The sequence below is a fragment of the Salvelinus sp. IW2-2015 genome, linkage group LG12 (assembly GCF_002910315.2).
Source record: "Salvelinus sp. IW2-2015 linkage group LG12, ASM291031v2, whole genome shotgun sequence".
Lineage (NCBI taxonomy): Eukaryota > Metazoa > Chordata > Actinopteri > Salmoniformes > Salmonidae > Salvelinus > Salvelinus sp. IW2-2015.
In genome coordinates, this window is record NC_036852.1 from 13,884,552 (window position 1) to 13,912,109 (window position 27,558).

Genomic DNA, 27,558 nt, shown 5'->3' on the forward strand with positions numbered 1-27,558 from the left:
TCGAAGGGACTTTCTTGCAGTTCCCATCGCTTCCACTGGATGTCAACAGTCTTTAGAAATTGGTTGAGGTTTTTCTTTTGAGAAATGAGGAAGTAGCACTGTTTAGAACGAGGATAGAGGGAAGTGTACTCTTTGTTAGAGGCGCGTGACCTGAAAGCTCGCTACACTTTGTTTTCCTCCAGTATTGAACACAGTATATCCCGTCTTAAATTGTATCAATTATTTACGTAAAAAAAAATGCCAAAAGTTGTATTAGGAAAGTAGTTTGAAATGTCTGGACAAAGATTACAGGTAATATTTTGTAGTCATGTTGCGCGAGTTGGAACCGGTGTTTTTCTGGATCAAACGCGCCAAATAAATGGACATTTTGGATATATATCGACGGAATTAATCGAACAAAAGGACCATTTGTGATGTTTATGGGACATATTGGAGTGCCAACAGAAGAAGCTTGTCAAAGGTAAGGCATGAATTATATCTTTATTTCTGCGTTTTGTGTTGCGCTTGGAGGGTTGAAATAGGATTGTCTGTGTTTGTTTGCTGGGGTGCTGTCCTCAGATAATAGCATTGTTTGCTTTCGCCATAAAGCTTTTTTGAAATCTGACACGTTGGCTGGATTCACAACAAGTGTAGCTTTAATTTGGTATATTGAATGTGTGATTTTCATGAAAATTTAATTTTTATAGTAATTTATTTGAATTTGGCGCTCTGCATTTTCACTGGATATTAGCCAGGTGGTCTAGCGTCCCACATATCCCAGAGAGGTTAATGAACACAGTGACTAAGTTGGATGCCAAATCAGCAGAACTCATTGAAGTCGCTGATCAAATGAATGATGAGAGAACTCGGGTGATGAAGATGGAAAAATTGATTTCTAAACAAGCGGAGGAAATCTCATCACTGAATCTCTCGCTCCGTACTCAAGGCCTCCATCTGCAAACAATGACGGATAAGTATGAGGCCAAGCGGAGCAAGTGCGACACTCAGGTGTCTGAAATCAGTACTCTAAGCAATCAAGTGTACTCTGCTATGCAGCAGAATTCCACCCTTAGGTACCATCTGGTGGAATTTCAGAACGGTCATGCGCTACAGTGTGACTACCCAACCAAGCAACCGGAGCTCGGTACTCAATGGAGTGAAGATGATAGGTTTCAGACTTTGCCTCCCTCGTGTGTCCCTTAGTCTTCTCCTCTTGGCCATTCAGGTAAAGAGTATATTTGGCGCTTCTTCGCCAACAAAGCCAAAGCTTGGCTTCTCCTTTTGGCCCCAATTTCCCCACAGGATGAAGCTAACCCTCTCCGCCCGCTTGGCATGGAACGCCTTGACAAACTCGTCTAAAACTTTCCCACCTTTGACCAAGTTCCAGGTCAGCCAAACACTGAGACGTTCCTAGCTGACATAGAGGACGCTACCTGAATGCTACGGTTTCTGACAGGCTTTACCTGTTGAAGCGAACATCAAATAGACACGTGACGAGGTTAATTGCAACACGTGCAAAATGATTACACTAAACTTGCCACAGCTTTGAAATTAGAATTCAGTGGTTCTGTGACTCACAAACCCGATAGCTCCCTGGCTAACACTGTCAAATAAGCTCGGAATGAACACCCACAAGCTTACTATCATAGGCTTCATTCAGCTTACTTTGGTCTACTCCCTGAAACAGGAATGGAAGAGCTGTTACCATTCAAACAAATGTTTGTCGAACATGTATCCCACCTTCATTACCTACTTGGGCCACACAGCCCACGTTGGCTTGCCAATCTTACAACTCAGAGAGCTTGCAAGCACAGCTTTTGAGGCATCAACAGCACGCAATGCTAAGAGCTCTGACATCTTGGTTTTAAGAGTTTGACCATGAGCACACACTCCAATTAGAGGGTGCATTATCAGATATTGGAGCGTCGAGAGATGCTGCACAACAACGGTTTCTGCCACGATACCAATACCCACCGCGGTCGAAATAACTAAAGTATGTCGCTATCAAAACGACTACCGCTACAATCGACCTGATCGCTACGTTCCTGCACCCAACCCCACACAGTGTCAGAGCACACGGGTAACAAAAGGTTTGAGTATGACCAAAACGTGACGAATGTTCCCTAGAAGTTCTACTATGTGAAGAACCTAAAGCGAGACACATTTTGGAAAAGGGGAAAAAGATCAGACACAAGGGCTAGACGGGGAATTGCCAGACAACAGGTCCACAGGAATTAACACCCTTAGCAAGGACGTTAAAAATTGTATTTCTCCCTCTCTCACTCGAGACCCTATCCAGGGCTCGCTCGATCAAGAAACAAGCCCACAGGCTTTGTCTATAGACTCTGATACAAAGGATCCGAAGAAAGAGGTCAAAAGCCAAGCCCACTCAAAATCCGAGAAGTCAATTTGCTTTCACCATGAACAGAAACGGAACATCACGTCATTGAGAATATGTCCATTAAATGCAACTGAAAACGGCCATACCTGGAAACAGTCCTGAAGGACTGCTTAACCAGTCATGCGCTAATTGATTTGGGCTCGACAATATAGCTCATCRTAGAACAATGTTTGAGATCTCTAAAGGGCTTTGAAGCCAACTAAACATTGGTTATAAAGGGAACGATGCGACAATACACTTTGAGGTTTCACTCAGACTCTCGCCTCTCACATTGATAGTCATGCTAAAACTACACTTCCAGGACGTATCGCTCATTCAACCTGTGTATGTTACCAGCCTTGAATCGGAACCCCTACTACTCGGTGCACACTTGATGGATTGTTTACTCCCACTGATGGATTGGAAAACCAACCACGTATGGTCACAGGTCAGTGCCTTCTCCACTGACCACACTGTCTTCCCCTAACGCTAGCTGCAACACAGTCATCCACGAGAGGGGTATCTGTCAAAAGCACCCCTTGGGAAAAAGACGTTTCGAAACCTCTTGGTGCAGAATCCGATCCAAGGAGATATTACCATGTCTCGACACATTCCATCAGCAAACCTGATTGACCATTATTTTCGTGAATGAGCAACTTCCCTCCTCGAAGTCGTGCAAAACTGTAGTTGAGATCCACTTCTCTCGCCCTTCAGACACTTCCGCAAGCACTGCGGCCGTCTCAGCAAGAAAAACATTGATGAGCGGAGTGTACTCTGCTTCCGAGGATACATCTTCCGCTTTGTGGGGGACTGTCACCCCTTACAATGACACTAATGGTCTCAGTCCCGCAACTGACCCGATGACTCCCACTGGTGAAACACGATCACAGACAGATTTCCTCGTCTCAGTTCGCAGGTACTGAAGAGGTTGCCACATGCGGACGCTGTGGTGACTGAGGGGCCTCGACAGCCACTGAGCTTTTTGAAGCACAAACACCAGGGGATTTGGTTGGAAGCTTACAGCCAATTTAATAACGCGGTCGCTGACAACTCGTCCAATCTTTTCGTTTGTGCCTCAGATACCAACACCAACCGCTGGTGGGGAGCTCCCGAGACACAAAGGGGGTAATACTAACCCAGACCCATGATGAGTTTCATCGAGGCTGCTGGCGGGGTCGAGACTACGTGCAACACTGTGCGAGGCCGCCAGAGCAGAAATCAAACCTAGTTTTAAACTTCCCCATTTGAACAGAGAGGAGCGGACAAGCCTCTCGACGGGGATAACCTTAGAACACATCTAAGATATCACTGAGGTGTACCACACTGGTCATAAAAGAAGTCCAGAGGACTTTCCACCTCCAACAAAAATAACCATTCCTTGCCATGTGTAGGTTCAACTACAATGCAACTAGTAAAATGTTCTATTCATGTGTTCCGGTAGGATAACATTTCAGAATAAATTGGTAGGATAACTGGTCCTCTTGAGTACAAGTACCAATGCCAGCACAGTCAGTCCAGCCCCAATCAGTAAGAGGGTTAGAGACCTCTGTTAAGAGAATTATGTTCATAAACTGAACTTCAATTAACTACTCAGTCTGCAACCCAGAATTTGTAAGATACTGGTTGAAATGAAAACAGAGGCCCAGCCTACAATAGTGAAATGTTTATTCAGAAGAACGTTCTGAAGTCCACAATACAAAGACATCCATTTTATAGCGGCGCACATACTTCCACACAAACAGTAGATATCATACGCACATACATACATAAGAACAGTAGGTATCCTACGCACATACTTTATCAATACCCAGCCGACAACGATTAGGGACCGTGAGAAGTACTCCCTGACCTTTCCCAAATCTCTGTGGCCCCTAACCAAGGTCTGTGTTTAAGATAATATAGAGACATATTGGACAGGTATATTGTTTTACCCTAATTCTGACTAAAACTACACACATCATTTATTATAATTTTACTGACTAAGACTACACACATCATTAATAATAATTTATGATTCTAATCAATAAAATGTATGATTCTAATCAATTAAATTGATTCTAATCAATTTCATACAATTATATGGTTTCAGGGTGGAATATTCTAATAATTCATTTAAACATATAAATTCCATTCACACCTCCCAAAACTATTTGCTATTGATAACAGCGACAGAGGAGTTGGTAGTAACTCAGATTGCAACACATGTAAGGGAATCTCCAGAACACTCTTCTGATGGTTAACTCACATGCCACTAATAAATAGAACCCTCCATTCAGGAGGAAAGCTATTAGAAGTCATGAACCATGATCACACCGCATACGACTGGTCCGGTGCTTATAGAGTACTTCCATCGTGAGGTTAGCTCCTCCGTGGATAAAATAGGTATGAGGGAGTCTATTTTATAGCTATCACCACTACAATGGTGTAAGACACATTGATGTGTAGTAAAACTACTACAGGTCCCCTTAACACATGTCTTGAGGTCGACATCAAGTCTTACAGACCTCCAGGCATTGACTTGGAAAGTATCTGATGACGTCAGACTCATTCTGAACAGGTTGCAGCCTACCCGGATACTTGGTTCCTTCCCTTGGATGCATTGGAGTCAAAATAGGCCAGCATCCCTGTGGAATGTTTTCGACACCTTGTGGAGTCAATTCCCAGACTAATTGAGGCTATCCTGGGGGCAAAAGGGGGGGTGCAACTCAATATTAGGAAGGTGTTCCTAATGTTTTGTACACTCAGTGTATAATAGCCGATTGGCCATATTAGCTAGCTACTAGTATCTCCCCGTGTCCCCTCCACTGAGCTTTATAGTCCCCTCCCGCAAAGTCCTCGCAAACATTGTCTGTTCTTCTGTGGGGTCTTACACTGGCTGTTGTTGCCGGTACGGCCTTAAAACACCATATCGATACAGCTAGCATGCCCGAAACACATTACCAAAAACCTGCCCACTGTGTTTGACAATCAATACAGGTTGAAAACGATATGAGGAAAATTAAATGGCAAAATGAAGCATTGCTTTTGATTTATCGAATTTGAAGTTGAATTTTGACAGTCTTGAACAGTGGCTGTCAGTGGCTGACAAAGAACACAGTTGGTCTCATTTTGTCTATGTCTCGTTTTATTTATTTTATTGCACTCACTGCATTGTTTTTCAATGAAAAGCATGTTTTAAATTATTGTTAATAGTATTAACTACAATTGGATACACGCAGCTTAATTTCTCTCAGAACCAGTTTCCCTAGAAGTAGCAGTACTCATAAGAAAAAGTGTTTTTATCGATAGAATGAATGCATCAAATTGGATGTCTACTTTATGTGGTTGTCACTGTCTCTACCCGTCCTTTCGAGAAATGCTGAAAGATATTAAAAACAACTCTAGTGGGTCACCATTGTAAGAATATTGTCATGTCCTTTTGTTAGTCCTGTCGGGAAGATGGCAATGCAGCTGGTTGCTGCTCAGATGATGTCAATGGTGTGGAATGGTCCTACCACCAGCCAGCAACTGATGAAGATGAATACAGTAAGTAACAGTGTTTGTTTCATAATGTAAACAGTGTTTGAATGTACTTGCACTTAGCAGTTATTCTAGTATCAAGATTGGCATAGATCGCCAGAGGAGCTCACAACCTTTCCAAATAAACTTTTCATGGATTAACATTTTTTTTTCTAGATCGTAGATGTTCAATTATTTGCTTTTAGGATGTTGGTGTGCGCATGGGTACTCTGTTAATCTCTTGATGTGATGTGTCTCAGGGTTACCGCACAGCCTCTCCGATGCCCCGCGTCCAGACAGATGTATCACTTCCCTCTCTGAAGAACCTGGCACCCCCAGATAGCCGGGTTAAGGAGCGTCTCTTTGTGGTCTTCAGCCCTGCACCTCTTCCCATGGACGTCCTGGAAGATGTCTTCTGGTATGGACGAACTTAAAATAGCTAAACTGAGTCCTTCAGTTCACAATCCCAATGAGTCCTTGTTCTGATAACAACACATTAATTGAAGGTCTTATAAATTGCTACTTATCAACATTATTTTAATATTTGTAAACTTTCAAGTTAATTAAATACATGTATAAAGCCTGGTGTTCATGGTTTATATAGGATTAGGGTCATCATTAGTCTTGTCCACCAGGCGGCTCGCTCTTAGATAGCAACTTAGACAGAGCCTATGACAGGAGCGGGTAAAATTCCTCCCGCTGGATTTTAATTGACTGATCTCTGTCCATCACCATCTAGCATACAACTTAGAACGGGGTTCCGCAACTGGCACAATACATTATTTTATTCTCAGTAAAATGTACAGTACATTCGGAAAATATTCAGACCACTTGACTTTTTCCACATTTTGTTACGCTACAGCATTATTTTAAAATGGATATAAAATTTAAAAAATCCTCATCAATCTACACACAATACCCCATAATAAGAAGCGAAAACAAGATTCTCTGGTCTGATGAAACCACGATTGAACTCTTTGGCCTGAATGCCAAGCGTCACGTCTGGAGGAAACCTGGCACCATCCCTACGGTGAAGCATGGTGGTGGCAGCATCATGCTGTGGGGATGTTTTTCAGCAGCAGGGACTGAGAGACTAGTCAGGATCAGAAAGCTCGTACAGAAAGCTCCTTGATGAAAACCTGCTCTAGAGCGCTCAGGACCTCAGACTGTGGCAAATGTTCACCTTCCAACAGGACAACAACCCTAAGCACACAGCTTAGGAGTGGCTTCAGGACAAGTCTGAATGTCCTTGAGTGGCCCAGCCAGTGCACGGAATTGAACCCAAATGAACATCTCTAGAGAGACCTGAAAATATTCCCTATTCCAACTTCCGGCGCCGATAGAGATGGCAGCCTCGCTTCGCGTTCCTTGGAAAATATGCAGTATTTTGTTTTTTTACGTGTTATTTCTTACATCGGTACCCCGGGTAATCTTAGGTTTCATTACATACAGTCGGGAGGAACTACTGAATATACGATTAACGTCAACTCACCATCGTTCCTACCAGGAATATGACTTTCCCGAAACGGATCCAGTGTTTTGCCTTCCACACAATACAAGGGATCTGATCCCAGCCGGAGACCCTGTGCGACGCCGAAAAGGGCGACAAAGGGACGGTCTGTGGTCAGGCTTCGGAGACGGGCACATCGCGCTCCACTCCCTAGCATACTACTCGCCAATGTCCAGTCTCTTGACAATAAGTTGATGAAATCCGAGCACGGGTAGCATTCCAGGAGGACATCAGGGATTGCAACGTGCTCTGCTTCACGGAAACATGGCTAACTCAAGGGACGCTAACGGAGTCGGTGCAGCCAGCTGGTTTCTCCATGCATCGCGCCGACAGAAACAAACATCTTTCGGTAAGAAGAGGGGCGGGGGGGTATGCCTTATGATTAACGAGAAGTGGTTGACCATCATAATAACACACAAGAACTCAAGTCGTTCTGTTCACCTGATCTAGAACTCCTCACAATCAAATGTCGACCGCATTATCTACCAAGGGAATTCTCGTCAATCATAATCACAGCCGTATACATTCCCCCCAAGCAGACACATCGATGGCCCTGAACGAACTTTATCTGACTCTTTGTAAACTGGAAACCACACACCCCTGAGGCTGCATTCATCGTAGCTGGGGATTTAACAAGGCTAATCTAAAAACAAAACTCCCTAAATTCTATCAGCATATCGATGTTGCTACCAGGGCTGGAAAACACTGGACCATTGCTACACTAATTTCCGCGACGCTTACAAGGCCCTCCCCCCGCCCCCTTTCGGAAAAGCTGACCACGACTCCATTTTGTTGATTCCTGCCTACAAACAGAAACTCAAACAACAAGCTCCCGCGCTCAGGTTCTGTTCAACGCTGGTCCGACCAATCTGAATCCCGCTTCAAGACTGCTTCGATCACGCGGATTGGAATATGTTCCGCATCGCGTTCCAACAACAATATTGACGAATATGCTGATTCGGTGAGCGAGTTCATTAGGAAGTGCATTGACGATGTCGTACCCACAACAACGATAAAACATTCCCAAACCAGAAACCGTGGATTGACGGCAACATTTCGCGTGAAACTGAAAGCGCGAACCACTGCTTTTAACCAGGCAAGGTGACCGGAAGCATGACCGAATACAACAGTGTAGCTATTCTCTCCGCAAGGCAATCAAACAGGCTAAGTCTCAGTACAGAGCACAAAATCGAGTCGAAATTCAAACAGCTCAGCACAAGAGGTATGTGGCAGGGTCTACAGTCAATCACGGATTACAAAAAGAAAACCAGCCCCGTCGAGGACCAGGATGTCTTGCTCCCAGACAGGCTAAAACACTTTTTTGCCCGCTTTGAGGACAATACAGTGCCACTGACACGGCCCCTACCAAAACTGCGGGCTCTCCTTCACTGCAGCCGAGGTGAGTAAAACATTTAAACGTGTTAACCTCGCAAGGCTGCAGCCCAGACGGCATTCCCAGCCCGTCCTCAGAGCATGCGCAGACCAGCTGGCTGTGTGTTTTACGGACATATTCAATCAATCCTTATCCCAGTCTGCTGTTCCCACATGCTTCAAGAGGGCCACCATTGTTCCTGTTCCCAAGAAAGCTTAGGTAACTGAGCTAAACGACTATCCGCCCCGTAGCACTCACTTCCGTCATCATTAAGTGCTTTGAGAGACTAGTCAAGGACCATATCACCTCTCCACCCTACGGACACCCTAGACCCACTCCAATTTGCTTACCGACCCAATAGGTCCACAGACGACGCAATCGCAACCACACTGCACACTGCCCTAACCCATCTGGACAAGAGGAATACCCATGTGAGAATGCTGTTCATCGATTACAGCTCAGCATTTAACACCATAGTACCCTCCAAACTCGTCATCAAGCTCGAGACCCTGGGTCTCGACCCCGCCCTGTGCAACTGGGTCCTGGACTTCCTGACGGGCCGCCCCCAGGTGGTGAGGGTAGGCAACAACATCTCCACCCCGCTGATCCTCACACTGGGGCCCCACAAGGTGCGTTCTGAGCCTCTCCCTGTACTCCCTGTTCACCCACGACTGCGTGGCCATGCACGCCTCCAACTCGATCATCAAGTTTGGCGATGACACTACAGTGGTAGGCTTTGATCACCAAACAACGACGAGACGGCCTACAGGGAGGAGGTGAGGGCCCTCGGAGTGTTGGTGTCAGGAAAATAACCTCATACTCAACGTCAACAAAACAAAGGAGATGATTGTGGACTTCAGGAAACAGCAGAGGAGCACCCCCCTATCCACATCGACGGGTCAGTAGTGGAGAGGTGGAAGTTTTAAGTTCCTCGGTTGTACACATCACGGACAAACTGAATTGGTCCACCCACACAGACAGCGTTGTGAAGAAGGCGCAGCAGCGCCTCTTCAACCTCAGGAGGCTGAAGAAATTCGGCTTGTCGCCAAAAGCACTCACAAACTTCTACAGATTACAATCGAGAGCATCCTGTCGGGCTGTATCACCGCCTGGTACGGCAACTGCTCCGCCCAGAACCGTAAGGCTCTCCAGAGGGTAGTGAGGTCTGCAGAACGCATCACCAGGGGCAAACTACCTGCCCTCCAGGACCCCTACACCACCCGATGTCACAGGAGGCCATAAAGATCATCAAGGACAACAACCACCCAAGCCACTGCCTGTTCACCCCGCTATCATCCAGAAGGCGAGGTCAGTACAGTGCATCAAAGCAGGCGGACGAGAGACTGAAAACAGCTTCTATCTCAAGGCCATCAGACTGTTAAACAGCCACCACTAACATTTAGCGGCCGCTGCCAACATACTGACTCAACTCCAGCCACTTTAAAAATGGGAATTGATGGAATTATGTAAAAATGTACCACTAGCCACTTTAAGCAATGCCACTTAATACAATGTTTACATACCCTACATTACCCATCTCATATGTATATACTGTACTCTATATCATCTACTGCATCTTGCCATCTTTTGCAATACATGTACCACTAGCCACTTTAAACTATGCCACTTTATGTTTACATACCCTACATACTCATCTCATATGTAATATTCCGTTCTCTATACCATCTACTTGCCATTCCTGCCATGCCGTTCTGTACCACCACTCATCCATATATCTTTATGTACATATTCTTTATCCCTTCACACTTGTGTGTGTGTGTAAGGTAGTAGCGTGGAATTGTTAGGTTAGATTACTGTTGGTTATTACTGCATTGTCGGAACTAGAAGCACAAGCATTTCGCTACACTCGCATTAACATCTGCTAACCATGTGTATGTGACTAATAAAATTTGATTTGATTTGATTTGATTTGAAAATAGCTTAGCAGCGATGCACCCAATCCAACCTGACAGAGCTTGAGAGGATCTACAGAGAAGAATGGGAGAAACTCCCCAAATACAGGTGTGCCAAACTTGTAGTGTAATACTCAAGGATGTAATCGCTGCCAAACGTGCTTCAACAACGTACTGAGTAAAGGGTCTGAATACTTATGTAAATGTGATATAAATTTTTCTATTTGTAATACTTTTGAAAAACACTCAACCTGCTTTTGCTTTGCCATTATGGGGAAAAAGTCAAGTGGTCTGAATACTTTCCTGAAAAAGGGAGGTTTCTTTTTTTGCTGATATGTATTTTTCAGGACCCTGTCTTTCAAAGATAATTTGTAACAATCCAAATAACTTCACAGATCTTCATTTGTAATTGGTTTAAACACTGTTTCCCATGCTTGGTCAATGAACCATAAACAATTAATGAACATGCACCTGTGGAACGGTCAATAAGACACTAACAGATTACAGACTGTAGGCAATTAAGGTCACAGTTATGAAAAATTAGGACACTAAAGAGGCCTTTCTACTGACTCTGAAAAACACCAAAAGAATGATGCCCAGGGTCCCTGCTCATCAGCGTCAACGTGCCTTAGGCATGCTGCAAGGAGGCATGAGGACTGCAGATGTGGCCAGGGTAATAAATTGCAATGTCCGTACTGTGAGACGCCTAAGACAGCGCTACAGGGAGACAGGACAGACAGCGGCTCGTCCTCGTAGTGGCAGACCACATGTAACAACACCTGCACAGGATCGGTACAGTCGAACATCACATACGGGACAGGTACAGGATGGCAACAACTGCCCGAGTTACACCAGGACCACACAATCCCTCCATCAGTGCTCAGACTGTCCGCAATAGGCTGAGAGCGACTGGACTGAGGGCTTGTAGGCCTGTTGTCTGGTGAGGACCTGCCTTACATCATCGGCAACAACGTCGCCTATGGGCACAAACCCACCGTTGCTGGACCAGACAGGACTGGCAAAAAGTGCTCTTCACTGACGAGTCAGGGTTTTGTCTCACCAAGGGTGATGGTCGGATTTGCGTTTATCGTCGAAGGAATGAGCATTACACTGAGGCCTGTACTCTGGAGCGGGATCAATTTTGGAGGTGGAGGGTCCGTCATGGTCTGGGGTGGTGATTCAACAACTGAGACAAACTGAACAAGTTCCACAGACATGTGACTAACAGAAATGGAATAATGTGTCCCTGAACAAAGTGTGTGGGGGGGGGGTCAAAATCTAAAGTAAATCAGTATCAGGCACTGAGCATTAAGGAGATGGATTGGGGGTAATTTGGGGTAAGGCCCTGCGACAGACTATTGTCCTGTCCAGGGCGTGTAATTGTACGTCAAGCTGCTTCACGCTACAGGACTTAGGCTCCTGTCTCTATGGGCCGTTCTGGCTCGGTCAAGGCTTACTTTAGGAGGCTCTCTCACCTAGACTTTGGAACCTTGCTCCCTTAGTCGCAGAGAATCACACACTGTTTCCAGGCTCTGGAGGCGGTAGAAATTAATCTGGGGACGAGGTCACGACTGTACATGGTTGAAACATACACGCACACACACACTGACTAATGTTCATAAATTCATACAATATTTAGTTACCTAACGGTTAACAAACTATTTCATGTTTTCTAAGCAATCAGGGCTAATAAAGTGCTTACTGATGGTTCTTTCTGCAGTCGATTTGGTTCCCTTGTGGAGGTGCACCTCGTGCCTGGGAGGAACGTAGGCTACATGAAGTACGCAGAGAAAGAGAGTGCGGGCGACGCTATGGCTGCCTTGCATGGTAAAATGGTGAACGGAGTGAGGATGAAGGTGATGCTGGCTGACCCGCCCAGGGAACCAAGGGAGGAGTCCCACAAGCGCCCGCGGACATACTAGCCAATTCCTAGGTAAGAGGTAAGTCAGTTTCAAAGTTAAGATTAATGTATTTTGTTAATGCTAAATTAACATTGTTAACCCTAACTCTTAATTTCTTAATTTTGTAAACCTTTTCAATTATATTTTTCTTAAGAATGCATGTGTATGTATTCCACTCTGACTAATACTGTGAAAATTATGATAATGTACTTTTAGTGTAAGCTATTTGAAACGACCGCCTGAAATTTCAGCCTATAAAGGTGGGATGGAGTTTTGGCCTTCCTGGTGACATCATCCAAACCTCTCTACCAATAACATCTATTTTTCTGTTTCCCACTCCCTATTCAGACCACTCACACAGTCCTAGAATAAAAATGATTGTTGCTAGTGAAAATGCTCTTTTTGCTAAGAAGCTATTTTAGTTTTTCAATCAAAATGGTCAAAAATAATCACATTTAAGATGCTTAAATTGTTATCCAGAAATTATTTAATATTGAGAGAAAAAATGGCTGCATTGGACCTTTTTTTAAAAGGAATAGTTCACTATTTTACTACCAACTCAACATTTCATGTAAATTTGTGCAACGATTGTGCTTTTTTCGCGAATGCGTTTTTGTTAAATCAACCTCCGTTTGGCAAAGTAGGCTGTGATTCGATGATAAATTAACAGGCACCGCATTGATTATATGCAACTCAGGACAAGCTAGTTAACCTGTCTCGGACTGGGGTTCCTCGCCAACAGCCAATGAGATTGCAGGGCGCCAAATACAAATCAACAGATCTCATAAATCAAATTTCTCAAACATACAAGTATTATGCACCATTTTAAAGATAAAATTCTCGTTAATCCAGCCACAGTGTCTGATTTTCAAAAATGCTTTACAACGAAAGCTCCACAAGCGATTATGTTAGGTCACCACCAAGTCACAGAAAAACCCTGCCGTTTTTCCCACCAAAGAGAGGAGTCACAAAAAGCACAAATAGAGATAAAATGAATCACTAACCTTTGATGATCTTCATCAGATGACACTCATAGTACTTCATGTTACACAATACATGTATGTTTTGTTCGGTAAAGTTCATATTTATATCCAGAAATCTCATTTTACATTGGCGTGTTACGTTCAGTAGTTCCAAAACATGCAGTGATTTTGCAGATAGCCACATGAATTTACAGAAATACTCATTATAAATGTTGATGAAAATACATGTGTTATACATGGAAATATAGATAAACTTCTCCTTAATGCAACCGCTGTGTCAGATTTAAAAAAAACTTAACGCAAAAAGCATAATCTGAGTATGGCGCTCAGAGCCCAAAACAGCCAAAAGAAATATCCGCCGTGTTGCGCCGTCAACATTAGTCAGAAATAGCATTATAAATATTCACTTACTTTTGATGATCTTCATCAGAATGCACTCCGAGGAATCCCAGTTCGACAAATGTTTGATTTGTTCCATAAAGTCCATCAATTATGTCCAAATAGCTTCTTTTGTTAGGGCGTTTGGTAAACAAATCCAAACGCGGGTTCAGGTCCAGTCGGACGAAAAGTTTAAAAAGTTGTATTACAGGTCGTAGAAACTTGTCAAACTAAGTATAGAATCAATCTTTAGGATGTTTTTATCATTAATGTTCCAACCAGAGAATTCCATTGTCTGTAGAAAAGCAATGGAACGAGAGCTACCTCTCATGTGAAATGTGCGTGACTGAGAACGAGGCTGCTGCCAGACCCCTTAGTCAAACAGCTCTCATCCGGCCCCCCTTCACGGTAGAAGCCTGAAACAACGTTCTAAAGACGGTTGACATCTAGTGGAAAGTGTGCAAAAGTGCAAAATAACCCATATCCCACTGTGTATTCGATAGGGGCTGAGTTCAAAAACTACAAACCTCAGATTTCCCACTTCCTGTTTGGATTTTTGAATGGTGGATTCTGAATGGTTTGTCCTCAGGTTTTTGCCTGCCATATGAGTTCTGTTATACTCACAGACATCATTCAAACAGTTTTAGAAACTTCAGAGTGTTTCCTATCCAATACTAATAATAATATGCATATATTAGCATCTGGGACTGAGTAGAAGGCAGTTTACTCTGGGCACGCTATTCATCCAAAAGTGAAAATGTTGCCCCATATCCCAAAGAAGTTAACCTAGTAATATCATCAACCATGTGTAGTTAACTAGTGATTATGTGAAGATTGATTGTTTTTTATAAGATACGTTTAATGCTAGCTAGCAACTTACCTTGGCTCCTTGCTGCACTCGCGTAACGTGGTCAGCCTGCCACGCAGTTTCCTCGTGGAATGCAATGTAATCGTCCAAAAATGCTGATTGCGATTGTTATGAAAATTTGAAATCGGTCCTAATTAATCGATCGGCCTCGAGTACACATGAAATTGTGTAATTACGAACATTTTCCGCAACGTTATATTCCATTTTGTACGACTCGAGCGGTTTCCCCTACAAGCTGTGCTGCTTCTCTGTGTAGCCTGCTTAGCATAGCTTGTCGAAGAAATCGCTCTATTCCTTGCAAAATCAAACGCCACTGGCGGTTCTAGTATTAACTTAACCAACTGGTTATGTTTACACTGGTCTCATAGCACCATCAACTAATATGACACATATGACACGCAAGCATTTCGCTATACCTACAATAACATCTGCTAAATATGTGTATGTGACCAATAACATTTCTGAAAATTTGATTGTGACAATGATTAATTACAGCGTAATTACACACTTCCAAAAGGTAGTATTTTCTCACGGAGCGTGTGGCGTGGCCTGAGTCTGGTGAGACTACCCACAAGTTTACTCCCTCAGTCCAGATCAGATTGATGGCGGCTGGTAGTCACAGTTTGAATTGAGTGACAATGCCAGGGAAGGCTTTAGAAGCCACATGTCTCACTGAATCCTGAATGTTTTTGTTTCTGCAGAGGTGACCACGGACATGACCACGGACATGACTGGACATGACAACGGACATGACTGGACATACTGAGACGATGACACGACCAACTACTACAGACATTGATTTCTGTACCTTTTTGTGACATTGCCACTAGCATCAAACTTGCAAGACGTTTCTTTTCATAATGTGAGGTATGATATCAGTTAGGACTTACAGTAGTGTAGTCACAGTTAATACTACTTACGATATATACTCAAGCTTGTTCACCATGTATGTACCCTGAATTGCTCAATAAACAAAAGGATAAGTTTGTCTGGTCTGTTAATCATTGATTGCATTTCACAAACACCATAATATCTCTATTATACAACGGGTGGGTCTAATCCTAAATGCTAGTTGGTTAAAACCGCATTCTAGCTGGTGTCTATTCCAGAAGTTAACACCGGCTAAATCTATGACGTTAAAATGCCTATTTACTCTGTTCAATCTGACTGCGCAATCCACTGTCTCATCAGCCCAGCCAGGCAATTTATAAACTTGATCTCCACTATAAAAAGCATCTAGACATTCTCACATTCTTTTAGACTAACATTTCGTTTCAGCAGCGGAGATATGTATAAACCAACATGTAACAGCTGCCCCATAGTAATGAACGTGTCGGAACGAGACAGGCAGGCAGCGTTTTTCAGCCAGTCGAAATCGGCTAGCATCATTTTTTTGTGTGTGTATATATATATATACAAAGACGTCAATTTGAAAAAAGGTCAAACGAAATGAAGTGCAGCTAGTTTGCTGTCTTGCCAGCTTCAGTTTGAAGTGATTGTGTTAGCTGGGTTGTTGGCTCTCTGAACAACCGTGTCCTGACGTGAGAGCACATTTTCAGGTGAGCACATTTTCATGCCAGGTGAAATCGCGCCTCATTAGCTCATTGTTAAATACATAAATGTTACTAGAAAACAGCTTATGCAAATTCAGCTACTTTGTTGTTATTCTGGCTGCACTGTTTGACCTGACTGTAAATTAACTGTAGTTGGCTGACTAGCAAGCAAGGGATAAGACTTTTGCCAGCCAGTATGGCAATGGAACATTTAGAACGAATGACTGGGTGACGTGTCTATAGATACAGAACAAAAAGACTGAACGACTGGGTCGCGTCTGACAACCAAACCGATAGAACGACCAGCTGGCTTGGGTAGCAAACCTAGATTTGTGTCAAGACTATATATCCTTTTTGGGCATTATCACTTTATGATAATACGCTAAGCATTCTAAGCTACGGGAGGGTCTACTCGTACAATTTTGGGCCGATTGTTCTTCATTTTATGCTCAAAAGAAGTGCGTCATCTTCTTACATCCATTAGGGTACTTTATATCCCGCTGTATTTTATTTTTGTTGACAAGTCAAAGCCTATTAAAGTGCTTGTCTAGCTACTCAGGTATAACAATCATCACTCCCAGATGAAGATGATTCACTTCTCGCCCAGTCCGTAGGAGATGTAGAGCCATTTGGACCGTGAGGCGAAAGAGGAGAGTTGACAGGAGACGTTGGGGCCCTTGCTAGTGGTTAGATGAGTGTCATTTGGGCTGCAAAGCTCACTGGTCAAAAGGCTTCTAAATACAAACTTTGGCTATTAACTATCTAAGATGACTCTCTTATTATTAGATGATTATTAGTTTATTTTCTTGGTTTTTGTGTTTGGAATGGCACTGTTACTACGGGATATGATGCTGTTATAAAGCATTTGATGTAAGCGTTGGAAGGCCAAGTCTATAGAATGACTAGGCCTTATTACCCTAAATGTTCATTGACTGGACATTCCATATTACCATGGCAATTATGCGTCACAATAGTAATGTAAAAAAAAAAAAATCCAATCCACCTTGGTCTTACATCGGCGCGTCGATTCCGCCTCCACTGATTGAGAAACGAGAGCCGTGGAACTGATTGAGAAACGAGAGCGTGGAGGAGTGACGCTGTCTGACATGAGACAATGGCAATCCACAGTACAGTATCAACTGTGCTGCTGCGCTTATAGTCTAGGGTGGGCCCTTGTGCAAAATCTTCAACAGCCTCTGCCATGTTTTCCCCAACTCTTAAACTAACCCTCAAATGCAAGGTATATAATGTGCCACCAAACTCCTGTGATCCACAGAAGATTATAGATCAACTTTTCAAAGTGTGCACAAGATGAAAATACATGCACGCCACACATGCATACTTGCTGAGCTCTTGCAAATGTTTACATGTTTAAGGTGATAGAAATCTGAACTCACTACCAGTGCTTAGATAAGGTTATTTACTGATACTTTCCTGTGGATATATTGTCTCATTCCAAGCGTCAAAAGGACCAACCGCATGGACGAACAGTAAAGTAAAAACTATAATTGTATTCAACATTCTTTGTGGAGATTTTACAAACAAATGTATGGCATTAATCTCAAGACTGTGAACCAAAGGTATCACAGTGTCAGGCAAGGGAAAATCCAATACAACAATGAAACCCTTTTGTATTTTTGATGTATTGTGGTGGCAGCATCATTTTATGGGGATGCTTGTCACTGGCAGGGACAGTGTTGTGTTCATGAGTGGTCCAGTCTCAGTCCTGACTCCAAACCAAATTTACGGAGCCTGACCAATTTTGACAAAAACAATAGATATACAGGTAGCTGCCAAAATAAAGGAAAAACTTGAGTAAATGTATGGAGTCATAGCCAATTCAAAAGTCGAACGGGCGCGAGCAAGATGAAACGTCATTGCGCGAGTAAAAACGAGTCGAAAGAGAAGAAATGTAGTCGAGCAGAGGACGGGTTCACATGAGCGCAGGCCAGCGTGGTGCGCACAAATTTAACTTGAGAGCTTGCAAGTGTGACTAAGCAAGCAGAACCACATTTCCATATGCAGTAAATTATTTAGAGGCCAGAGGCTTTTGTTTCCTTGAAGAAATACTTCAAGACATCCCCACAGATCTCCTCTCACCAATTTTCGTGTTTGCTCTCCAAAATCAATTTTGCTCTCGCAACTGCTTACTATCTTTTTATACCAGGAAAGTTCTAGCCAATGAACATAGCCTGTAGCAGTCTACTGAAACGCAAATGGTCAGGTTTTTGGGCCAGTCATGGCTTGAGTGATCTCTTACCACTTTTTTGACCACAGAAGATGAAAGGGGATGGTGAATGATGGCTGATGATGTAAGTTCGATTCGTTTTTCACTGGAGAAACCAACCAGCTAGCTAATCAACTATGATTTCAAAATTTAAGGTAGTTATTTTGTCTTTTGTTATTAAAGCAGGCTATTGATGAGCCAAGCTAGGTTAATGTCAGTTAGCTAGAAAGCGAACTAGCTAATGTTAGTCAGCTAACATTTAACCCTGTGGTTTAACCAAAGGTAGTTTCGTTTTCTATAGTCTCTGGTTTAACTAAGAGCATTGTAGATATGTCGAGGAAGGGTTTAATAGAGGAGGAGGACTTGGAAGACCAGCATGACTGAGAGGGGGGAGCAAGGGGCCCCAGGATCTTGTTTCCTTTGAGGAGTTTATAGGTTTGGTTGACTCACGTTACTGAGAAATGTGATTATCATTACGACTTGACGCGTATGTTTCTTTAATTGAAATGTATGTAAAAAAAAAAAAAAAAAAAAAATGATTCATGGTGTGTCTAAGTTGTTACAGTATGTCTGATTTGTCTCAAACATTGTTTCCCCCTGCTGGTGTCAAGGTCGGACCAGGTCTCATGAGATTTTATCTCAATGAGACTAACTTGAATAAATAAAGGTATACAATTTTGCTTTGGTACTGCAGTTCAGTTTAGCTGATGCCTGGCCCAGAAATAATAATTTCCATTGGCGGCCAGATTTGAAAATTTCTTACACACTTTAGTCATCACCTTTTTGCACAAACACCCATTGAATTATTCAGTTAATTGTTGCAGAGGCCAAAAGTATTWTTTTTTTTTTAAATCACACAGACTAAGTTATTTTATATTCATCCAATGTCTGTCATGTTTTCATTGCTGCTTGCGCTGAGTGCTAGTGCGCATGGTTCGTATAAACTGGATGCAACCTGGAATCGGCGTGAGTAGATTACCTTAGATTACCTTGAAAACAACAGTCAGACATCTTGTACACAGTCTTGAGTTCTTATTATACCTCATTGGGGGGGCAGAATGAGTACATACAGGGACGACCCTCACTGGGGAAGAGGGCCGTGATTGAGGGGGAGCCAAAAGGGTCAGGCTCCGAACCAAATAATAGGGAATATTTATAACCGCTTACCGCATACTTTGAGATTGAAATAAAGATTTAATAACTTTTACCCTTGTCAGTTTTTGTGCAATAAATGAGAATGACCTCAAATCATTTCTCTCTCCATCCCTCTTTCCATGCAGGTCCATTGTCACTAATATGTGATGTTGAAGTTTGTCTCTGCTCAGCTGACAGACAGGAGATACAGGAATCCATTCTGTTCCAAGTAGGTTACCTTGGCTCTCCTCTATACACAGCACTCTGGGGACTACTACAAGTATTGGTACTTTATTAGGATCCCCATTTATGTTGCAAAAGTAGCAGCTACTCTTCCTTGGGTCCACACAAAACATAATACAGAACATCATTGGACAAGGACCGAACTACATACATTTTTTTAAAAGGCACACATCAACGCATACACAACTATCTAGGTCAAATAGGGGAGAGGCGTTGTGCCGTGGGGTGTTGCTTTCTGTTATTGAAACCAGGTTTGCTGTTTATTTGAGCAATATGAGATGGAAGGAAGTTCCATGCAATAAGGGCTCTATATAATACTGTATGTTTTTTTGAATTTGTTCTGGATTTGGGGATTACGAATGGCAATCCATTAAAGAAAATACTTTTGAGTTCTATTTGCCATATCGTGGATTCAGTGCTGAGGTTGAAGCACTTAAGTTTTTTCAATAACAGGTTATGGTCAATAATATCAAAGGCTGCACTGAAATCTAACAGTACAGCTCCCACAATCTTCTTATTATCAATTTCTTTCAAACAATCATCAGTCATTTGTGTTAGTGTACATGTTGAGTGCCCTTCTCTATAAGCATGCTGAAAATGTGTTGTTAATTTGTTTACAGAGAAATAGCATTGTTGTTACGAATCCCTTTTGCCCGACAGTCTAGGGGGGATGGTAATGGGACCCGTAACATAACTCATGCAAATTATAGTAGTGACAAAGTAAGAGTGAGAACAAAATAACCACGACAACTAATATCTACCGTCAAACACTCAGGGTTTATTTCTAAACACACGGTAAAGGGGGGAGCAGGAAAAGGGGCTGAGCTGGACCCAAGGAAAGAAATAATAAGTATCCACAAACACCCCTAAGCTAGACTAGCCTACTTCACCAACAGCTAACTAACCAAAAATACAGTGGGTGGTCCGCCCAGTTCTAACTAGTGTATTTAACAAAGTTTACCTACGGGTAGTGTATGCCCACGGGCGACCTGTCTGGTTACCCCCTTTTCCCACTATCAAAGAAACACTCAAACACCATAACAAAACCAATACTCACAGATGGGGACAAAGTGACATGTAGTTGCAAACCAAACAAGAGATCTACAGACAGTTGGCATTGACAAAGAGAATTGAGCTCTAGAGAACACAACTGACAGGGTTTTTAAACCAAGGGAAAGGGACTGTGATTGGGTAGGAGAAAAGGAGCAGGTGTCTTCTGATTAGCGACTGATTGATGACTAATTGGGGAATGATGATGGTCACCTGTGAGTAGGGAAGAAGGAGAGAAATGAAATACACACAGGATACACGCAGAATACTTGTATCCGTAACAATTGTATTTGGTCAAACACCATTTTTTTCAACAGTTTGCTAAGAGCTGGCAGCAAGCTTTATAAATCTGCTGTTAGAACCAGTAAAGGCCGCTTTACCACTTGGGTAGCGGGATTACTTTGGTTTCCCTCCATGCCTGAGGACAAAGACTTTCCTCTATACTCAGATTGCTTTCCATCTAAGTTGTCAATGCCAGGAGGTTTGTCATTATTGATCGTTAACAATAATTTTTCCACCTCTCCCACGCTAACTTTACAAAATTCAAATTTGCACTGCTTTTATTTCATTATTAGTTTTTTTAATGCATGAATATAATTGCTCACTGTTTGTCATGGGCATTTCCTGCCTAGTTTGCCAACTGTGCCAATGAAATAATCATTAAAATAATAAATTTTGTGATGAATAAGACATCTGATTCGATTTAAGATGGAGTTGAATTGGTCCTTCTGCCCATAATTTCATTTAACCTCTTTTAGATCAGTGTCCTGCTAGCATTCCACCACGACAACATCCGGTGAAATTGCAGAGCGCGAAATACAAAAATTGTAATATTAAACATTCATGAAAATACAAGTGTCATACATCATTTCAAAGCTTAACTTCTTGTTAATCCAACAGCATTGCCAGATTTCAAAAAAGGCCTTACGGCGAAAGCATAGCATTTGATCTTCTGAGGACAGCGCCCCACGCCAAAATACTTTTCCAAACCAGCACAGGCGTCAAAAAAATCCCAAATAGCGCTAAAATAAATCACTTACCTTTGAAGATCTTCCTCTGTTTGCAATCCCAAGTGTCCCAGCTACACAATGAATGATCATTGTGTTCGATAAAGTCCTTCTTTATATTCCAAAAATGTCAGTTTAGTTGGCGCGCTTGATTCAGTAATCCACTCGTTCAACATGCATACAAACGAATCCAAAAAGTTACCGGTAAAGTTCGTCCAAACAAGTCAAACGATGTTTCTAATTAATCCTCAGGTATTCTAATATCTAAATATATTATATATATATACATATTTAAGACAGAGAATAGTATGTTCAATAGGGAAGATAAATAACGAAGAGCCCGCTCTCTTTCACGTGCGCAACAAGACTATTTTTCCAATGGGGGACACCTTGGAAAAACTACAAATACTTGTTCATTTTTCCAAAAAAAGCCTGAAACCCTTTCTAAAGATTGACATCTAGTGGAAGCCATAGGAACTGCAATCTGGGAGGAATTATTTTGAATTTCCTATAGGCTGGCATTGAAATGGCCTGTGATCTCACCAAAAAATATTTAGGGTGGATTCTCCTCGGGTTTTCGCCTGCTATATCAGTTCTGTTATACTCAGACATTATTTTAACAGTTTTAGAAACGTCAGAGGGTTTTCTATCCAATGCTACCAATTATATGCATATCCTAGCTTTTGAGCCTGAGTAACAGGCAGTTTACTTTTTGCACGTCAGTCATAAAAATGTGATTGATACATGTGGATGATCTTGTTCCTGTAGTGTTTGTAAACACTCTGGTAGATTGATTAATAACCTGAACCAGATTACAGGCACTGGTTACAGTAGGAAGCTTCCTCTTGAGCGGACAGCTTGATGAAAACCAGTCAATATTCAGGTCCCCAAGAACCTGCAACCACAACACTTCAATAACACTTGACATTAGATCTTCTCTAAGCATTACAGGGATATGGTTCTGAATATATATATATATATATATATATATATATATATATATATCTTACTGCTCAAAAAATAAGGAACACGTAACACACAATGTAACTCCAAGTCATAACACTTCTGTGAGATCAAACTGTCCACTTAGAAAGCAACACTGTTGACAATAAATTTCACATGCTGTTGTGCAAATGGAATAGACAACAGGTGGAAATTATAGGCAATTAGCAAGACACCCCCAATAAAGGAGGTGGTTTGCAGGTGGTGACACAGACCACTTCTCAGTTCCTATGCTTCCTGGCTGATGTTTTGGTCACTTTTGAATGCTGGCGGTGCTTTCACTCTAGTGGTAGCATGAGACGGAGTCTACACCACACAAGTGGCTCAGGTAGTGCAGCTCATCCAGGATGGCACATCAATGCGAGCTGTGACAAGAAGGTTTGCTGTGTCTGTCATCGTAGTGTCCAGAGCATTGAGGCCTACCAGGAGACAGGCCAGTACATCAGGAGACGTGCAGGAGGCCGTAGGAGGGCAACAACCAAGCAGCAGGACCGCTACTCTCCGCCTTTGAGCAAGAGGAGCACTGCCAGAGCCTGAAAATGACCTCAGCAGGCCACAATGTGCATGTGTCTGCTCAAACGGTCAGAAACAGACTCCATGAGGGTGGTATGAGGGCCCGACGTCCACAGGTGTGGGGGTTGTGCTTACAGCCCAACACCGTGCAGGACGTTTGGCATTTGCCAGAGAACACCAAGATTGGCAAATTCGCCACTGGCGCCCTGTGTCTTCACAGATGAAAGCAGGTTCACACTGAGCAACGTGACGACGTGACAGAGTCTGGAGAAGCCGTGGAGATGTTCTGCTGCTGCAACATCTTCCAGCATGACCGTTTGGTGGTGGTCAGTCATGGTGTTGGGTGGCATTTTATTTGGGGGCCGCACAGCCTCTAGTGCTGCCAAGAGGTGCCTGACTGCCATTAGGTAAGTCAGATGAGATCCTCAGCCTGTGAGACATAGTGGCCTGGTGGCGGTTTGGCCCTGGTTCTCCTAATCTTAGATCCTCATGTGGCTTGGAGTGTGTCAGCAGTTTCCTGAAGAGGAAGGCATTGATGCTATTGGAATGGGCCCGCGTTCCCCAGACCTAATCCAATTGAGCACATCTGGGACATCATGTTCGCTCCATCCACAACGCACGTTGCATCGACAGACTGTCAGGATTGGGGATGCTTTAGTCGGTTCTGCGGGGAGATGCCTCAGGAGACCCATACGCCACCCATCAGGAAGCTGCCCGGCGTCTGTGGGAGGTCATACTGGAGTGAAGGCACACACCTACTGAGCTATTTGACTTGTTTTTAAGGACTCATCAAGTTTGATCAGCCGTAGTGGTGGTTTACCACTTTAATTTGAGTGTGACTCCAATCCAGACCTCATGGGTTGATAAATTTTGATTTCCATTGATCTTTTTGCTGATTTTGGTTGAGCACATTCAACTATGTCTATTTAATAAGAATATTTCATTCATTCAGATCTAGGATGTGTTATTTTAGTGTTCCCTTTATTTTTTTGAGCAGTGTACATACATACATACATACAGTTGAAGTCGGAAGTTTAAATACACTTAGGTTGGAGTCATTAAAACTAGTTTTTCAACCACTCCACACATTTCTTGTTAACAAACTATAGTTTTGGCTAGTCGGTTAGGACATCTACTCTGCATGACACAAGTAATTTTTCCAACAATTTTTTACAGACAGATTATTTTACTTATAATTCACTGTATCACAATTCCAGTGGGTCAGAAATGTACATACACTAAGTTGACTGTGTATGTGTAGTGCTGCAGAGATGGTTGTCCTTCTGGAAGGTTCTCCCATAACAACAGAGGAACTCTAGAGCTCTGTCAGTGACCATCGGGTTCTTGGTCACCCCCCGATTGCTCAGTTTGGCCCTAGGAAGAGTCTTGGAAGTTCCAAACTTCTTCCATTTAAGAATTTTTGAAGCCACTGTGTTCTTGGGACCTTCAATGCTCCAGAAATGTTTTGGTACCCTTCCCCGGATCTGTGCCTCGACACAATCCTGTCTTGAAGCCCTATGGACAATTCCTTTGACCTCATCACTTTGCTCTGACATGCACTGTCAACTGTGGGACTTTATATAGACAGGTGCGTGTCTTTCCAAATCATGTCCAATCAATTTAATTTACCACAGGTGGACTCCAAGTTGTAGAAACATCTCAATGATGATCAATGGAAACCGGTTGCACCTGAGCTCAATTTTGAGTCTCATAGCAAAGGGTTTGAATACTTATGTAAATAAGGTATTTCTGTTTATTTATAATACATTTGCTAAAATTTCTAAACCTGTTTTCACTTTGTTAATATGGGGTATTGTGTGTGGATTGATGAGGAGGGAAAAAATATTTAATACATTTTAGAATAAGGCTGTAACGTAACAATTTGTGGAAAAAGTCAAGGGGTCTGAATATTTCCCAAATGCACTGTATGTATCCCTCCACATTCCTCAAACTCCAGTTTTTGGTTACCTTTTTACCAATGTCTATGGATTGTACAAGGACTTTAAGTTTGAACTCCTACTAAATCTATAATATCTCCTGTATTGTTCTGCTCTCTTTATAGATTATGCTGATGCCGTTGTAAGAACCTGGAGATCTTCACTGGTTCTGAGGGAGGTGACGTTGCTACAAACAATGCCTGGGACAGCTTCCAGCGCTACTGTTATCTGGAGAACAGCCAGAGAGTGGTCAAGACATCTGCCACAACTTCATCTTTAGTGTGTCAGCTCTGCTGCACCTGGGTGCTAAAGGTATGGCACCGCACTCCCAACAGTTGTGAATGCTTAAACATACATGTATGCTCATTTGTGTTTCTTAAAGTGGCAATTAGCAGTTGAAACAATAACAAAGCAAACTCCCCGCTGCCATTTTGGTGAAAAGCTGAGGGATGGGGCTGGAGAAATGTAACCAACTTCATAGACAGAGCTATTGATGGACCATTGCGCCTCCTAAAACACCATTGGAGGAGACGACCCGTCTCCTCGCCTCAGACCTCCAATGGGTTTTGAGAAGGATGCAAGTGAGGAGTTGAGCAGAGATTAATTGTATCCGTTTGCACTTATATCTTTGTTCTGCTTGTGCTCTTTCAACAGATTGATCTGGCTTGCTGATAACGTCTGATCTGATGAGACTCCCGATGTGATGTGACTCCTGTATTAATGACTTCAATAAAACTTCCAATGCCAAATTGAGATTGGTATTCAAATCAAATCAAATGTTATTTGTCACATACACATGGTTAGCAGATGTAAGGGAACTCCCCCCCAATTGTACAAAATAACATGGCAACTTATTGGCACCGAGCGCAGCATATACACGATGGACAAATACACTATTTCTGGCGGTGTTTCATCCAAAGTTGATGGCAAATGCCATATTGTAAATGAGCTGTGTAACACCCCAAAATTCCTATAGTGGGCGAGTGTGTTCTATCCTAATTTTTCATAGGCTTATTGTAACGCAAGTCAAGACCCAAGAGTAAAATTTTGAAAGTTTTGGCAAAAACTTATCACCCCCTTAAAAAAGTGCTTTCTGGACCGTTTTTCGAAATTCTTTCGATTTTTATGTCAATTACACATGTGTAAGAACTGTATGAAAATAATTTTGTCAAATTTTATTAACATAATTTTTGGGACATTTTTATTTGGACTTAAGGAATATGTTTTGTGCATTTGGAATGTGATTTCATAGGAAGTCAAAAGTCAAAAGTAAAAAATGTCAAATATTTGGAAAAAATGTATCACCCCCTTTAAAAAAGTGCTTTCTGGACCGTTTTTTGAAATTCTTTCGATTTTTACGTCAATTACACATGTATAAGAACTGTATGAAAATACTTTATTCACATTTTATTATCATAATTTTTTGTGAAATGTTTACTTGTACTTAAGGAATATGTTTTGTGCATTTGCAATCTGATTTAAAATGAAGTCAAAAATGTGAATAAATTAGAAAAAGCTTATCACCCCCCCAAACCACTCAGGCCAGCACCCATTGATTTGGGGCCGTAGTATAGTGCTCCCATAGCGGGCATGGACGTCTGGATGACACCTAAAAGCATTTAAAACCGTTTTGAAAAATGACGCCTGGTAACCCAAAACATGAAACATAGAATATTTTTTTTACTTTTTTTGAAAACCTCCATAAATCACTCAGGCCAGGCCCCATTGATTTTTGGCCGTAGAATAGTGCTCCCAGAGCGGGTATGGAAGTCTGGATCCCCCCCTAAAAGCATTTAAGGCTCTGTGTGTCTTTAAGCACCATACTTTTTCATTCCATCCTTGCTGTGTGTGTCTGTGTGTGTGTGTGAGCTTTTCTTTGACATCTGTTTAGAGAAATGACTGATTTACACTTCATGAGGGTTGCCTAATCACACACTTAAAGTTTTGGAAAGATCTGACTTTTTTAACCCTTTGAAACAGCACCTATGACCCCATTTTAAGGCACTTCCGGTTGGCACAGGAAGCTATAAGTAAATACCTATCCTGATCGGGGTATGCTTTTACAGAATCCTGAGTTTTAAGTCTATACGTTAAGAACTGACTGATTTAC

General features: G+C 42.4%; 1 protein-coding gene and 1 long non-coding RNA gene across 4 annotated transcripts in view; both read left to right on the forward strand.

The window, feature by feature from the left end:
* Positions 1-15,770, forward strand: part of LOC111971128 (RNA-binding protein 45) — a 28,674-nt gene extending 12,904 nt beyond the window's left edge. The window contains exons 7-10 of one of the 3 annotated variants that reach the window (XM_070445984.1): positions 5,785-5,884; positions 6,118-6,275; positions 12,373-12,592; positions 15,484-15,770. In XM_070445984.1, the coding sequence (XP_070302085.1) occupies positions 5,785-5,884; positions 6,118-6,275; positions 12,373-12,574 (460 nt within the window). In that variant the 3' untranslated portion in view covers positions 12,575-12,592; positions 15,484-15,770. Of the gene's footprint in view, positions 1-5,784; positions 5,885-6,117; positions 6,276-12,372; positions 12,597-15,483 lie in introns of all 3 variants that reach the window. The other 2 variants (XM_023997922.2, XM_070445983.1) reach the window with 2 other exon arrangements.
* A 2,955-nt stretch (positions 15,771-18,725) lies between these two features.
* On the forward strand, positions 18,726-26,201 carry LOC139028467 (uncharacterized). The gene is made up of 4 exons (XR_011480688.1): positions 18,726-19,229; positions 19,843-19,925; positions 25,574-25,760; positions 26,103-26,201. It is a non-coding gene; the product is annotated as an uncharacterized lncRNA (long non-coding RNA).
* The last annotated feature ends 1,357 nt before the right edge of the window (positions 26,202-27,558 follow it).